General features: G+C 39.2%; 1 protein-coding gene across 1 annotated transcript in view; it reads right to left on the reverse strand.

Annotated features, from left to right (window-relative positions):
- Positions 1 to 17002, reverse strand: part of SOX6 (SRY-box transcription factor 6) — an 802914-nt gene that overhangs the window by 587234 nt on the left and 198678 nt on the right. The window contains exon 4 of the mRNA XM_030201055.1: positions 7490 to 7579. Within this exon, the coding sequence (XP_030056915.1) occupies positions 7490 to 7579 (90 nt within the window). The remainder of the gene's footprint in view (positions 1 to 7489; positions 7580 to 17002) is intronic.

Genomic DNA, 17002 nt, shown 5'->3' on the forward strand with positions numbered 1-17002 from the left:
CCTGCCCTCCCCTCCTCTCCTGTCCAGCGATCTCTTCTCTCCCCCTGCCCTCCCCTTCTCTCCTTTCCAGTGATCTCTTCTCTCCCCTGACCTCCCCTTCTCTCCCCTGCCCTCCCCTCCATCCATCCATGTCCAGCAATTCTCCTCTCTCCCCTGCCCTCCCCTCCATCCATCCATGGCCAGCAATTCTCCTCTCTCCCCTCTTCTACAGCGATCTCTTCTCACCCCCTGCCCTCCCTTTCTCTCCCCCTGCCCTCCCCTCCTCTCCTCTCCATGTCCAGTGATCTGTTCTCTCCCCCTGCCCTCCCCTCCCATCCATATCCAGCAATTCCCCCTGCCCTCCCTCAGCTCCCCGACAGCCTTCCTCTCCTTCGTCCTGCCCCCCCCCACACATTTAACCCTTTTACTCTCTGTGGCAGCGACATCAGTGAAGATGCCTCCAGCTTCTCCCTTCCCTCTTCACAGTGTCCCGCCCTCGTGGAAACATGAAATGCATCATCGCAGAAGGCGGGACACTGTGTGAAGAGGGAAGGGAGAAGCTAGAGCTGGAGGCGAGCCTGCAGTGCCTTCTTCGTCACTGACATCGCTGCCACGGAAAATAAAAGGGTTCAAACACATGCACATGTGGGGGAAGGAGGGCTGCCGTTCGGGGAGCCAAGAGCGGGAAGGAAGGAGGGACCATGCCTGCGCATGTGGGGGAAGCATCCAGGGGAAGGTCATGGCTGGGCTGGGGAGGCTTAGCCTCCCTAAGCCTCTTATCCGGGGTGCCTATGCAAGGAGCTGCAGTGGGAATTGAACCCAATGCCCCATGATCTCAGCTCCCTGCACTAACCATTAGGCTACTCCTCCACTCCATAAGACAAACCTTTGACAGCGTCGCAGGTTAACTGCTGCCACTTACACATACAATTTCATGAAATCAGGCATGATTGTGTATTAAGTCCCAGGTCTTTCACATGGACGCAGCTGAATGGTGCCACTCTTGTTTTCTACATAGTGTTTTACAAAATTGCTGCTTTCAATGTATATGTCAGCAAATTCGCATGCATTTGCCAGCATCCTTGCATGCATTTTACAAAAGGTTTGGCAGAGCTTTCTGTAAAATACTGAGAAATGTGAACATCCTAATTTGGATGTCCCACTTCCCACACTGAACCCCTATGCAAAATGGGCCTTCCCATATAAATCCTTTCAAAGGTTCTGCTGACATTCTTTTTAGAAATACTCAAATATTATAATCTTTTCATAGCCTTTAAAGGTTTCAAGAAATACAAAAAGCTTTGAAAGATAAGCTAAAAGAAGATTGAATTACGATAGTGTTTTATAATTTAATATGTATTTTTTAAAAATAATTTATAGTCCATCAGTTCATTACAATGCAATATCCTAAGGTCTATTTGATAGGCATGTGCATGAAAATATTTTTGTTTCATTTTTGGATTTTTCCTCAATTGTCAGAATTACTTCAGTTCATTTCATGCATATAAGGGGACTTGTACAAAGCCACACTAATGTTTTTAGCTCATGCTAAAAATCAGCTGGCAGTAAATACTGAGACGCCGACAGAAATATAATGGGCGTCTCAGTGTTTAGTGCCAGCTGATTTTTACTGTGAGCTAAAAACGCTAGCATTGGTTTGTAAAAGACCCCCATAATAAATGTAAACCACTTTGGTTGTACCACAGAAAGGCAGTATATCAAGTCCATTACCCCTTACCTTTATTTTAATATAAAATTTTTAACACACATAAATTTAAAATATGTGTTATTAACACATATCAATTCACATGTATTAAGCCAATTTAGCATGCAGTACATTTTTTAAGTTGCAACAATGAACAGAACATGTACTAACAACAATGAACATCCTTACTGTATGATGTTATTAATTCATACATTATGATTCAATAAAAATATGAAATCCTAATGTACTCTCATGGAACTTATCAGTCTCAGTACTTGCAAAACTGCTCTTACAAAATGATGCATACCTGGGGTTCAGTTTACTAAGCAGCGTTATAGGCACGTTAACATTTTTAATGCACATTAACCATGTACGTGCCTACAATATCCTTATAGGCGCCTACATGGTTAGCACGCGCACTAAGTGTAGGCGCGCTAAAAACACTAACGCACCTTATTAAACAAGGCCCCTGGTGTTAATGCATGCAAGATTGAGTCTGGTGGTCTGCAGCTAATCATGGCAGCTAAATTGCATGTTCTTTATAACTCTTTATTTAACTAGGCAGACCAAGATGGGTTTCATAATAATGTCAGTGTGGTAAACTCATATAAATGGCAAAATATCAAAGACCATCTAAGTACAAACAAAATGCATTCAGTGATCCCACCAACCAAAACCCTTGACCAAGACATATGATGATCTAAACCAAAGTTTGCCTCCAACTCCAATAGTTACTACTACTACTACTTATCATTTCTAAAGCGCTACTAGACGTACGCAGCGCTGTACACTTGAACATGAAGAGACAGTCCCTGCTCGACAGAGCTTACAATCTAATTAGGACAGACAAACAGGACAAACAAGAGATAAGGGAATATTAAAGTGAGGATGATAAAATAAGGGTTCTGAACGAGTGAATAAGGGTTAGGAGTTAAAAGCAGCATCAAAAAGGTGGGCTTTTAGCTTAGATTTGAAGACGGCCAGAGATGGAGCTTGACGTACCGGCTCAGGAAGTCTATTCCAGGCATATGGTGCAGCAAGGTAAAAGGAACAGAGTCTGGAGTTAGCAGTGGAGGAGAAGGGTGCAGATAAGAGAGATTTACCCAGTGAACGGAGTTCCCGGGGAGGAATGTAGGAAGAGATGAGAGTGGAGAGGTACTGAGGAGCTGCAGAGTGAATGCACTTATAGGTCAATAAGAGGAGTTTGAACTGTATGCGGAGACCAAATCTTGTCATAATCCACTATTTCCCCATAAGCATGCTCATGATTGACTCCAAAATGACACTATCCTTGAGTATAGCCTTCCAAAAGACCATCTTGGGCTACATTTCCAGAAATATGCAATTTTCAGCTTCAATGCATGAAGGCAATGCACAATTCCGTATTTTTACTTACTTACTTTATTGTTATTTAGTAGGTAACCTAAAAATTTCTAACCCAGCTTTTTTTCTCAACTCTAGAGTTAGCCACATTTCAGCAAGATGATTCAACCACAGTGCAGGTTCCAAAAAAGTATTCAAGTGAATGCTGCAGAAATCACTCTCACCTACTGCAAAAGTATTAAATCTTCAAAAAGTTTCCTGTTGTAACCTCATACAAGCATTAGCGTATTCTGTGCCTCTCAAATCAGCAGTTTAAACAATACCTGGATGTCTGATTTACCTTCACTTTTATTGATATTTACTTTTTTAATGTAAGTCTCAAGAATTGCTTAGATTTCTTCGATTGTAAACTAAATTGAACATTTGCTTGGCGCTTGCAATATGTAAGTTAATGTATTGTATTATATTGTGTTATTTTAAGTGATGCTTTCCTAAGCAACAAGTAGTAATTACAATGAATGATATAAAGTAAATGGCAAATCTTGTATATATGAGAAAAATAGTTTTCCTGAGACTAGACAAGGAAATAATTTCTAAAGAATCTGCTCTGCTCACTAATGACTACAGGCTCTAGACTGAGAAACTGAAAAAAATCCAAAACATTTTAAATCCAGAATTCTTTGTGTTCCCAGGGATGACTTCTGGGATGTGTGCCTCCTGCTGTCATACAGAGTGACATGCACTAGCAGGTGCTGACATACAGACATTCCCCACTCCACCTCCCCATGTTCTTCCACAACATGAGGGCAGGCGGAAAAAAAGCTGGTTTGTGGGAAATAATGAATTTGAGCAGAAGATGGGGGAGAGAGAAAACAGATACTGGATAAAAGAAAGAAAATAGGATGCCATGCTACAGCCACTCCCACCGAAAATGGGGATATTGTGCCAGAACTGATATCACCATAGGGGGAGGCTGCAAATTTCAGGCACCAGTTAGCCTAGAACAGGGGTCCTCAAATCCAGTCCTCGAGTCTACAACACAGCCTAATTTTCAGGATTTCCACAATGAATATGCATGAGATCTATTTGAATGCAATGAAAGCAGTGAATGCAAATAGATCTCATACATAACTAGTAACTAGTGAGGTAATTAAATTTGTTGATGACACAAAGTTATTCAAAGTCATTAAATCGCGGGAGGATTGTGAAAAATTACAAGAGGACCTTACAAGACTGGGAGACTGGGCATCTAAATGGCTGATGACGATTAATGTGAGCAAGTGCAAAGTGATGCATGTGAGAAAGAGGAACCCGAATTATAGCTACGTCATGCAAGGTTCCACGTTAGGAGTCACGGACCAAGAAAGGGATCTAGGTGTCGTCGTTGATGTTACGTTGAAACCTTCTGCTCAGTGTGCTGCTGCGGCTAAGAAAGCAAATAGAATGTTAGGTATTATTAGCAAAGGAATGGAAAACAAAAATGAGGATGTTATAATGCCTTTGTATCGCTCTATGGTGTGACCGCACCTCGAATATTGTGTTCAATTCTGGTTTCCGTATCTCAAAGAAGATATAGTGGAATTAGAAAAGGTGCAGAGAAGGGTGACGAAAATGATAAAGGGGATGGGACGACTTCCCTATGAGGAAAGGCAAAAGTGGCTAGTGCTCTTCAGCTTGGAGAAAAGGCGGCTGAGGGGAGATATGACAGAGGTCTATAAAATAATGAGTGGAGTTGAACGGGTAGATGTGAAGCTTCTGTTCACGCTTTCCAAAAATACTAGGACTAGGGGGCATGAGATGAAGTTACAATGTAGTAAATTTAAAACGAATTGGAGAAACTTTTTGTTCACTCAACGTGTAATTAAACTCTGGAATTCTTTGCCAGAGAATGTGGTAAAGACGGTTAGCTTAACGGAGTTTAAAAAAGGTTTGGACGGCTTCGTAAAGGAAAAGTCCATAGACCGCTATTAAATGGACTTGGGGAAAATCCACTATTTCTGGGATAAGCAGTATAAAATGTTTTGTACTTTTTTGGGATCTTGCCAGGTATTTGAGATCTGGATTGGCCACTGTTGGAAACAGGATGGTGGGCTTGATGGACCTTTGGTCTTTCCCAGTATGGCAATACTTATGTACTTATGTACATATTCATTGTCGAAATCCTGAAAACCAGTGTGGGCTGTGGACCTCCAGGACTGGCTTTGAGGACCCTGGCCTAGAGTCAGTCCTGTATGTTTTGCAGCTGTCAGCAAGTTCCTCAACTAGGATTTAGAGAACAAATTTCTCCCACTGGAATAGAATCCGCTTTCTATTGGCTCTAATCCTTACTGGGGAAACCCCTATCTGTTGCAAAACAAAACACTGTAATTCTGAAAAGGAATGTTGCACTAACTGTAAATCAGACTATGTAGTGTATTGTCTGATCTGCCCATGTCACAAGCTCTATGTAGGGCAGACCTCGCGTACACTGTATGTTCGTCTGATAGAACATCGTAGTGTGCTTAATACTAACAAAGTTGCTACTCCATTTGCTTATCATTGTGAAAGAATGCAACATTCCTTTTCAGAATTACAGTGTTTTGTTTTGCAACAGATAGGGGTTTCCCCAGTAAGGATTAGAGCCAATAGAAAGCGGATTCTATTCCAGTGCGAGCAGAAATGGATATATCGTTTGAATTCATTGGCTCCAGCGGGTCTTAATGGAAAAATCGAATGGGGACATTTCTTTTAGTTATAAAGATCTGGTCCCTTTAAATGAAAGAAGACTAGAAGTCTTTTTGGTTGTGGAAGTGTCTGTCTACGAGCTGATTGGTCAAGTCTTAGCCTGGCGTCTGACGTAATTATACATTTAAGCCATAGCGGCCATTTTTTTCTTTTACTGGCTCGTTGAAGTTGAGGTTTCTTGGAGCTAAGGTATTTAAAAAATAAAAAGAAAAATGTTTGCTTGTTAGGAGGAGTGTTGAATTGTAAAGTTTGGAGTTCTCACTACATTTCTTTCCTTATAGATCGACGCAGACCACGTGACCCTGAGGCAGATAACGAAACGCTGGCCACTGTTGGTCGTGGTCATAATTCAGCGTCTTGATTTGAGCTAAGTGTTTTGTAGAATGAAAATTTATAAGTAAAGGACTAGCAATAAGTAAAAGAAAAGAAAACTATTAAAGAAAAATGTATATAGGTGACTGCCTATGATGAAGCAGCCCAGCCCCTGTGAGCTTTCAAATTGTGTAGCCGGGGGCTTCGTGAGGCGTCACCTGTATCATCCATAAATCCAAATAAGGTCAGCTGAATCACCAGTAGACATTTTGACTGTTCCTTTCCATAAATTTATATTGTTGTTGTTAAAATATAAATGTGCTCAGTGAGTTACTGATGTCGAGATATTAGAAAGAAAGAAAGTACTGATAGAGGCTTTTTGAGTAAAACAACATTCAAAATACAATGTACTTCTCCGGATTATATAGGTGCAAGGTTAATGTAACTGAAAGTAGGCAGGAATTCACAAATTCTACCAGACCCGATATTCTGCCCATGGTGGTAAGTGGCTTGTAGGCCACTCACAGCCACTGGCTGAATATATTAACATAGTACTATAGTATTATGTTACTATATTCAGCCAGTGGCATTCATTGTAATTAACACTTGTTGCTTAGGAATACATCAGTTTAAATAATACAATACAATACTATACTATACATTAACTTAGAAAAAACATGGATATTCAATGCTGCTAGGGTATGTCCAGCCTCTGGCACTGAATATCCGGGTTAGTTCAGCAACCTAGATGTTAACCAGACACCAACCGATATTCACACCAGTGCCCAGTTAACACGGTGGATAAAGTTAGGTCAGCCTTATTGCTATCCTAACTTCATCCCCATACTTGGATTGTTTGTGGAAAAAATATCACTGCTAACTGGCCAAGTATCTGTGTTTAAAAAAGGTTTAGACAAGTTCCTGGAGGAAAAGTCCACAGTCTATTATTGAGATAGACATAGGGAAGCCACTGCTTGCACTGGGATTGGTAGTATGGAATGTTGCTACTATTTGGGATTCCGGAATCTTGCTACTCTTTAGGATTGGTCTGACCCAGTATGGCTGTTCTTATGAACTGCCCCAATGGTTTGCATATGGCCGGATAGAGGCAATATTCAGCGGCAATACTGAGGGCATCTTTTACAAAGGCATGGTAGCGTTTTTAGTGCACGTTAATGATTAGTGCATGCTAAACACTAAAGATGCCCATAGGAATATATGGGCATATCTGGTGTTTAGCGTACACTTATTTTTAGCGTGTGCTAAAAATGCTACCGCGCCTTTGTAAAAGGCCCACCTAGTTAAGTACAGTGAATATCGGCAGCCAGCCAGCTCAGCAAGGTTTAACAGGCCGATAAACCCTTTTGAATATTGACCCCATCATCTTCAAAGCATCCATTTTTAGGTATAAAAGCACTGCATGGTTTAAAATCATTAGCACTATACCTTTAATTTCTCCCAAGAGCTCTGTTGTATTTAGTCTTTCCATTTTTTCCTTCCAGTCTTTAGAAAGTAGTTTTTCCACACAAGAGGGATCTGTTCCCAAAGAAAGAGAAATAGATTGAATTTAGAAAACTAAAGAAGCATTATTATCGTTTCAGACTTTCCTTCATTTACCAAACATCTCTGTACATTGTATTATGAACCTGAAAAGAATTTCCAAACTACTGCTTGGTATACAGAAGAATAGACCTCTCTGCTCATTGGAACACAGATATTTGACCATCTCTGGAAAAAGGCGACTAAAGTCTCTAGAAACAAAAAATGAGGGTTGAATGAATTTTGTTAGAACAATTTGTAATACAACAGTCCAAACCCCATCTTTTTACATGAAATAAATTTAAAAAGTTACAGGAGTTCAAACATGTAATATATACAGACTTTGTAGACCCATGACATGAAAAATTGGCTAGTCTCAACATTTTGAATCTGTTACTTTAGTCACCTTTTCCTAGAGGCAATAAGCATATTATCATCTTCAAAAGTGTAAGAACATAACCTTGATGCCAAGATAATTTCCAGGAAAAGAGAAGTGGAAATTAAGGTCAATAAATGAAAAATGTAAGGTGACACCTTATAACAAGGCTAACTCAATACCATTTTAAATATCTTTTGGAAGCTATGCTCCCTTCACCAGCTCTAAACAAAACGAGCCATTCAAGTGAACCAACAGAGCAACTATACTACCACAATTACAAAGCAAGTTTGTATCTTGTTTTCTGAAAGGTTTAGCACTCTAATTCCTCTGAGTTTTCTATTCTGAATATTCTTTTCTTCCACGACGATACTTCAGAAATACTTCCAACATTGTTCCTTGCTGCTAGTTACTTGGCAGTAATTTCTAAAAACTTTCAAACACAACCTGGATAAGTTTGGGCCCTTGTTTGTTGAACTAAACAGTCACCAAAATGTGTTATAAAATTATATCATCTGGACTCAAATGAGGTCAAATCTGACTTAGATAAGTCTTGCATTCCAACCTTTCCTGCTGATAATACCTTTTAGTTTTGAATCAACCCATCAATATAAATCAGTGGTAAAACAATGGAAAACAGATTATTACCTATTACCATCACGTGCTATACAAAAGCATTTACAAGCACATTTTTATTTTCAGATATATTTTAGACATCAAAGTATTTTTGTTGTTATCAAATGCATAACCAGAATGTGCAAACATATTTAATATGGTTCATATAAATACCTACATGAAATTAATTTAAAAAACAGAGAGAATAAATACTTGGGGTCCTGTCTACAAAGATGTGCTAGCGTTTTTAGCATGTGCTAACCATGTAGATGCACATAGGAATATTATGGTTAGTGTGCACTAATTTTTAGTGTGCACTAAAAACGCTAGCGTGCCTTTGTAAACAGGGCCTTTGGTCCTTTCTAAAATGTAATAGCTTATATACATAAATTGTTAATTACCAACCAGATTTTATGCTGCTCCCTTGGTAAAGTAATAAAGAATAATACAGCCTTAATATTTTTAAACTTAAGAACAAATATGGATTTGAAACTACAAATTTCTATTAACTTTGCTGATATGAACATGGCATGTCTTGCATGTAAACAAACCTTGCAGCCATCAAAAGATTAAGTAGGTTCTAATTGAAACATATTTAAACAAGTTTCACTAGAAAGACAACACAGCTTGAAAATGTTTTGGGTGATATTTCAGTGGAAAAGGCAATTTATTTTGTAATTATATCTTTCAGTGAGTGAGACAAAATGAAGAAGCTGTAAGTTGTTATAAAGGGTATTAAAGTACTTGTTATGCAATAAAAACAAAGAATTTAATTTTAACAATTACAAGAATATATTATTTTTTATGGGCTTTGGCCCAATAACAGAAGAATCAACAAATAACCATCAATTACCGTTGGAACATTATAATTTGTCCTTTCTAGTGATATCATCATCTGATGAAAAAGATGTCTCGCTGTTGTTCCCTTGCAAGAATTTCAGCCATCATCCATGCAAAACAACATGTCTTGGCATTGGTCCTAACAGTTAGGTTATAGAGCTCATTGCTTTTAAACCAGAGCTATTTCTACTACTTGCAAATGTACATAAAATACTGGTGGGGGAGGGGGAGCAAAACCAACAGCACAGTCTTTGAAAGGAAATGGAAATGTGTTAATCAAAGTGCTCAATTTAAAAAACACGCTCCACTTTATTCGTTTGCAAGTCAAGAGCAGCTTATGACTTTTCTAGAAAGATGATGCTACTTCCACCTGACTCCCCAAACATTAAGATTGTTTCCCATTGAAAAAGAATGAAAGAAAAGCTCCAGTCTAGGAGTGGGTGTTCCTACTCAGTGAAATATTGCATGGAGACTCACATTCTGCCCCAGTCTAAGTCACGATACTGCTTCAGCAGGCCCATGGATGGAATTGCCACCTCTCCCACAAGCCAATAGAAGTGATGTTGCCACTGTAAGCCAGAACGTTCATGCCATGGACACCTTGGACTGTATGTGGCCCACAAGCTGTAGTTTGTCCACCTTTGTTTTAGCAAATTAGGCCCCAAGTAGCTTCATTTGCTCACAAAAAATATGTCAGGTCACAAAGTTATAAACATATTTAAAACTATATCAGATAACATGCACTCCTTTTCTTTATCATTTATGTATCTGTGGTCTCTATGTTACGTTTCCTTTAAAAGATTTCTTCTACTAAGAATTTTCTACTTCCAAATGCTTACACAGTGCAACATGATAAAACAGATGCTCTTGTTCACTGAGCATGAGGCTAACAGCAGAGTTATGAAAGGCTAAATAACACATTTTATTTCATGCATAAAAAATATAGATTTCTATGCTTTTCATGGGGCCTATTTAGTAACCTGTGCTAATGTTTTGCACCTGAAGTGTATTAACAACCAAAAGTAAGGCATGTTAAATGCAAAACCTCTGCATTAACTATTGGGGGTATTTCTGGCACATTGGGATAGGAAGTTGTGCAGTAAACATAGTGCAATAATCATTATCTTGTGTTAATGGCACAGCCAATAACACAGACTCATACCATCTGCTATGTTAACTACAAGGCACAGGATCCACCCATGCTCTGTGTTAGGAATTTAACATCCAGTTACAGCACACTAAAAGTTAATGCACTGTGTTAACAGTTAGGGCCCTGTTTATAAAGGCGGCTAGCACTTTTAGCACATGCGCTGTGAAGACGCCCAGGCATCTACACGGTTAGCATGCGCTAAAAACGCTAGTGCACCTTTGTAAACAGGGCCCTTAATGTGACGTCATGCTATTAGTGTGCATTAAAAGCCACATTAAACACCTAACACTGCTTAGTAAATAACACTTAGGTATTTTATCTGAACATAGTATTTTGCAAGTCATAACCAGAGTATGAGAGAAATAAGCAGGTGCAGTACTTAGAGGTGAAACATCACATACAAATCAGTAGAGGATGTGGAGAAGAATGCTTCACACAATTTTATTAATCACTTCCAAGGAGCAAAAATACTCTACATCCTGCCGTTGTTTTGACCAACAACTTACCTCCTGAGGCATTAGTAATTCCTAAACTCCCTGATATGCTGTATCAGAAACACCAGCACTGACACAATTAAACCTGAACTGTGCCCGCTTTTCCTTTCATCTTCCCTCTGCTCATGCATACTAGTGACAGGTAGAAGGGGCTTCCAGGAGCTCTTGGGAGCCCCTTGTTAAATCGCCCTTATTGCAACAAAGAGTGTCTCACCACATGGAACAACAGTGCCATGAACCTCAGGACAAGAAATTAGCAGTCCATTGCTGATACACACATAACAGTCATACAACAATATATAGTTTTATCCATGATCACTCTCCTTGGGAACAGGAATTAAACCCTTAAAATTACAATCATAGCTCGAAATCATCTATTTATATAGAATAGCAGGCTGATGCCTGCTGCTGCTGATGCTGCTGTTTAATTTGATTGTGTCCCATCCCTGCTTTCTGGTGGCTACTGAAGGACATTCAGTAAGATTGTTGGAGGTATGGAGGACTTGCTACTGGGCAACGACAAGATTCAGGGAGGGAGAAAAAGAACCAGTTAAAAGTAGTGAATATAGAGAAAGACAGACATTAGGCAACCATGCATGTTATAAATTCTAGAATCTATTGATTGGTACCTGTTTGGTTTCAGTTTTGTTGTTGTTGTTGGGTTTTTTTTTTTTGAAGAGCAGAGGGAATGATTTCTTAAAACCTTTAACAAAGAAAACTTTTAAAAATTAAACTTTTTGTGTCAATGTAAATTGGGAGGACTATAGCGTTAGAGACATAATAATATCAGTTTTTATGTCAACGTGACTCTCATACATTTTTGACTGCTATAAAGGTTGAGTAGCAAAGGATGCCAAGTTTTAGTCTGCTAGTTCTATATGTATCTACCCTTTCAAGTTCAACAAATTTTAATGCCCTCTTAAAGAGGAAGGAAATTAACCCATATAAAGGGCCATAAAAAGTCTGATTCCTCCAAATTGTAAATCACGATCCTCTGTCTAAATCATACTAAATAACAGGACTATATTTCAAAAATGAAACAAAACTCCACACTAGTAGGTTCCAGGACTGAAATTCTAGGTTGCAAATCAATATTAATTATATTAGTACTACCAACTTAAAAAATGGATTTCAACCATAGGCTACTGAAAACAGTAGAAATTTTAACCCTGGATTCAAAACATCCCTAACTCATGATACTTTGAGACTAAACGAATATATGTTAAGGAAAGAAAAACTCTATGGGATAGATTTTATAACAGAATGTCTATGTGGAAGGTCTACAATGGCTCCAATTTGAAGCCAGTTCTAGAAAAACTGTACATTAAGGTCTCCTTTTACTAAGCTGCAGTAACTGCTGACGTGCACTTACGCAACTCAAAAGGGCTTACTGTGGGATGCACTGAGGCATCCTGTAGTAAATGCCCAATGTTTACAAGAAAACCACATGCTAAAAATGTGTCTTTATTTTTCTCTAAGGGGTATACCTGCGTAAATGAAAGAGTTAAGGCCAAGATTGGAAAGGGACTTGGCTAGTGGGGTCATCATTAGGTTGAAAAGAGTTGGTGATACTGGTGATCCTTGACGTACTCCGCATTCTGCTGTCCATGGTGATGATATGTTCAAATTTAATTTTACCTGGTATGTTCTGGTGGTTAGGAAGCCTTTAATCCAGTTAAGTACACTTCCGCCAATCCTGAAGTATTCAAGGATGTTTAGTAATATTTTATGGTTAACCATGTCAAATGCACTAGACATGATGAATTGGAGAAGTACGCTTTTGCTTTCGCAATTTCTTGTTTAAATTTGGCTAGTAGGGTAATTAGAACTGTTTCTGTGCTGTGGATGGAGCGGAATCCTGATTGTGATTCATGTAGAATTGAGAATTTATTATGTAGTCCGTGAGTTGTTTGGTTACCAAGCTTTCCATCAGTTTGACTGCCAGTGGGATAGATTCTACTGGGCGGTAATTGGTGATGTCGTTTTTTTTTTTTTTTCTTGTTGTCTTTTGGTATTGGGGTGAGTAGGATATTGCCGTTGTACTTAGGGAAGAGACCATATTGAAACATGTAGTTTAGGAGGAATGTAAGGTCTGCTATGAAGCGGTGGGATGCGGATTTTATTAGGTAACTGGGGCAGGTATCCAGTTTACAGTGGGTCTGTTAAAAATCAGCTGGTGGTAAATGCTGAGACGCCCATAGGAATATAATGGGCATCTCAGTATTTACTGCCAGCTGATTTATACCGCAAGCTAAAAGCACTAGTACAGCTTTGTAAAAGACCCCCCATAGGAATCTAGATACACTCCTGTATTTTACATAACATGAGTGTACATTGCAACCCCCCTCCTAGGAATGCCTACATGCAGACTGAGTAAAAGTAAAGTGCAATCTTTCTTATGCTTAATTTGTTATGTGCACACATTACTGCATAATTTTATAAAAGTCCTAAAACCAAAGTTTGTGTGCACATAAACTGGGGGATTCTATATATGATGCCTAACATTATGGAAAAGAGTTCTAACAGATGCAAGGTATCGAAATGAGGCAGAAATGGCAGAACCACACACACTCCCATTTACAAAGTGTTTCTGCGCAGATCTGCAAAGGGGGCGTAATAACGGGAGGGACATGAGCGGGGCAGGGGCATTCCCTTAAGATGCACTCAGTGTTATATAACAGTGCGGATCTGCGCCCAACTTGTGTGCCAGGATTTACACCTGGTGTCAACTGGTGTATTCCTGTACTCAATGTTGAGTGAGGATCCTGGCGCTATGCACTATTCTATAAAGGGCACGGATTTTCTTTGGTGCTGAATTTTGAGTGTCATTTACTTAATCCAGCTTTATAAAATTATCCCCTATATAGGTCCTGATTCTAATACATTTTCTCTAAGCACCCACTGCCAGCCAGTGGTGCAGAATCAAATCTGGAATCAGTGGACTTTTGATCTGACCCAGTATAGTAATTCTTATCTAACTGAAAAGGCTAAATAGACTAATCTGCAATATCATGCATTTTGGCCTTCTAATCTATTACAGCATATATCTGTAGAGGAACACAGCGATCTAGTTAAGTCCCTGGAGTTGTTCCAGAGTGTTGTCTCAGTATCTGCAGGTTGCCACTGCTGTCAGCGCTGTATAGCTAAAAAGTTTCTGTTTCTCAGGAAGTGAAGCCACACAGCTTCCCAGCATTTTTCTTTCAAGCTGTAAGCAGTTTACAGTATATGTCCTCACAACAGGTCACCATAACTGCACCTCAAGAAAGTAATTTTATAATAGGGCACTTAGATCAGCAGGGTGTGGCCTATTTCATGCCTGTTTTATAAAAACAGATAGGCACTGATATGTCTTTAGAAAGTACTAGCCAAATATCCTGCAGAAACTGTCTCTCAAGAGCAGGTGTAAATATATGCATGTAAATTGTGACTCCATCCATGCTTCATCCACTGAGTACGCATTAGCTTACACAGCATATTCTTTTAGGCATGATTTAATTTTATAAGACAACATTTACAGAAATACATCAGCCTTTTATGTGTGAAAATGGTTTATAAAATTATTCTCTACCAAGGCAACTTTAAAAACATAAGGGCCCTTTTACTAAAGGGTTGCCACATGGCAACCTGGAACTACCGCCAGCCCAATGCGGGTGCCAGTGGTAGATCCACCACAGCACATGCCATTTCCGGCGCCGGCAGTAATCGGGCAGCGCCGCTGACCTTAAAAGAAGTGACAGCATTCCTGAAGTCATCCTCTCAAATAATTAAATATTTCTACAACATAGTATGTGGTGAATAATACATATTTGGAACTTACTATTGGGAATTCATAGTGCATTCTAATGGCAACATTAGCACGTGGCCATTAACAAAAAAATTAAAGTTGGCAATTTTACAGCTGTGGCAAAAATGGCCTTAGTGTGCAGGACAAACCCATGCAAGAACACTTTCTGCCACAGTTTAGTAAAAGGGCCCTTAAGATTCATATGTTTGTATTTTATTTTGCAGATATACCGGGCCTATCGAATAAATGCTCTAAATACTAAACAAAGAATCTTAAAACTAATTCAAAATTCTATTGGGAGCAACAACAAGTTCTTTCCCATGATCCCCTATAATTCACAATCTTAACTGCTAGGTTTTGCACTCATTATAATCTAGCTAGCAAACCCTCAGGCAATTCTAACTAGATAGCACTACTATCTACATCACTGCTTGATCTTCCTGTGGCCTAAGCAGTGGGCTTGTAGTCACTGATTTCAGTATTACAGTACGTGCATACACAAAAACTCACAATCAAATTTTCGAATCAGCTCTGACAATGGTTGTACAGTAAGGGGTAAATTCTCAAAATGTCGCCAAAATTTAGAAGCTAGGATGATGCATGCTAAGTTCAAATTCTGTAACAGCAGTTTTGCACGCAACTGGTATTATGGAATACTAGCGTGTCTGCATTTAAATGCCTAACTTCAGCGCAATAGCTGGTGTAAATGCCCGCACCTAAGTGTAGGCAGTTAGGTGTGTAAATGATAGTATTCTACAGCCCATGTACATAACTGCTTGATATGCTCCCAACCCACCCATATCACTCTCAAGTCCATGCTCCCTTTGAAGTTGCGTGCTCCAAAATTTGTGCATACAGCTTATAGAATAGTGACTAAAGACAGTTATGACAAGACAGTTATGCATGCCACTGCTAACTGGTGTCAATTAACAGCCACTTATTTAAGTATGCTACTCGCACAACTGACCTTATTCTATAACTTTTATGCTCAAATTTGCTTTCTAGTTGGAAATTTGAGCGCACAACTTTATAGAATAAGGGACTAAATGGATGTTAAACAGAAATGAGGAGAGTGGAGATCCCTGTGGCCATCCTTAAGGCAGATTCTGCTTACTACTATAAATGATCTCTCCATCAGAAATAACTTCAATCAATCCCATTCCTGCTCTCGTATCCTTGACTGGTAAAATCTGTCAGGTAAGATACCATGTTTGCATGACAGCTGAGAAATTGAGGAGTATTTTTACTTAGGAAGCAGTAAATGCACCTGTGCTAACTGCACAGTTATAGGGTAATTTTCAAAAAGCCTAAAGTTAGGAGTCAGGAAGATGCACACTGAGGGCTAGATTCAATATATGGTGCCTGGAAAATCTGCACGGAAATCAGTTTCACCTAAGTGTATTCTACAAAGATTTCCATGCGGTTTATAGAATACACTGATGGCCATCTGTGCAATTATATTTAGTAACAAGGAATTATACCAAGTAGAACCTGGTGTAAATCCCGATGCCTAAAGTAGGCGCAGAGCAGGTATATTCTATAACAACTGCACATAATTTGTTGCAACACCCACAATCTGCCCACAACCTGCCTATTTCATGCCCATGTCCATACCTATTTTTGACAATGTGCATTACAATTTACACACATCACATTATAAAATATGTTTATCGAGTTCTGTAAGTTCTAATTAATGCTAATTAGTCCTCCTAATTGCTTGTTAACATCCAATTAACAGAACTGATTGACTTGTTACCTAATTAACTTATGCGCACTATTATGGAATATGCTTGAATTTCTGCACAGAAATCTAGGCACGATATATAGAATCCGAGGGTAAGCATGAATTTAGGTGCGAGCACTTACACCAGCTCAATGACTGGCATAAAAGGTCACACCTAACTGTAGGCAGTCAGGCATGTAAATACTAGTATTCTAAAACTGCACATGTAAATTGCCTGACATGACCCTGATCTGCCCATGCCCCCAAGATCCACGCCCCTCTCGAAGTTGCGCAAACTGGAATTTGAGCATTCAACTTATAGAAAACTAAGGGGTCCTTTTACAAAGGCACACTGAAAAATGGCTTGTGGTAGTGTAGGCGGGGGTTTTGGGCGCATGCTGATCTATTTTTTAGCAAGCCTGTAAAAAATGCCTTTTT

The sequence above is a fragment of the Microcaecilia unicolor genome, chromosome 4, assembly GCF_901765095.1.
Source record: "Microcaecilia unicolor chromosome 4, aMicUni1.1, whole genome shotgun sequence".
NCBI classification, from domain to species: Eukaryota; Metazoa; Chordata; class Amphibia; order Gymnophiona; family Siphonopidae; genus Microcaecilia; species Microcaecilia unicolor.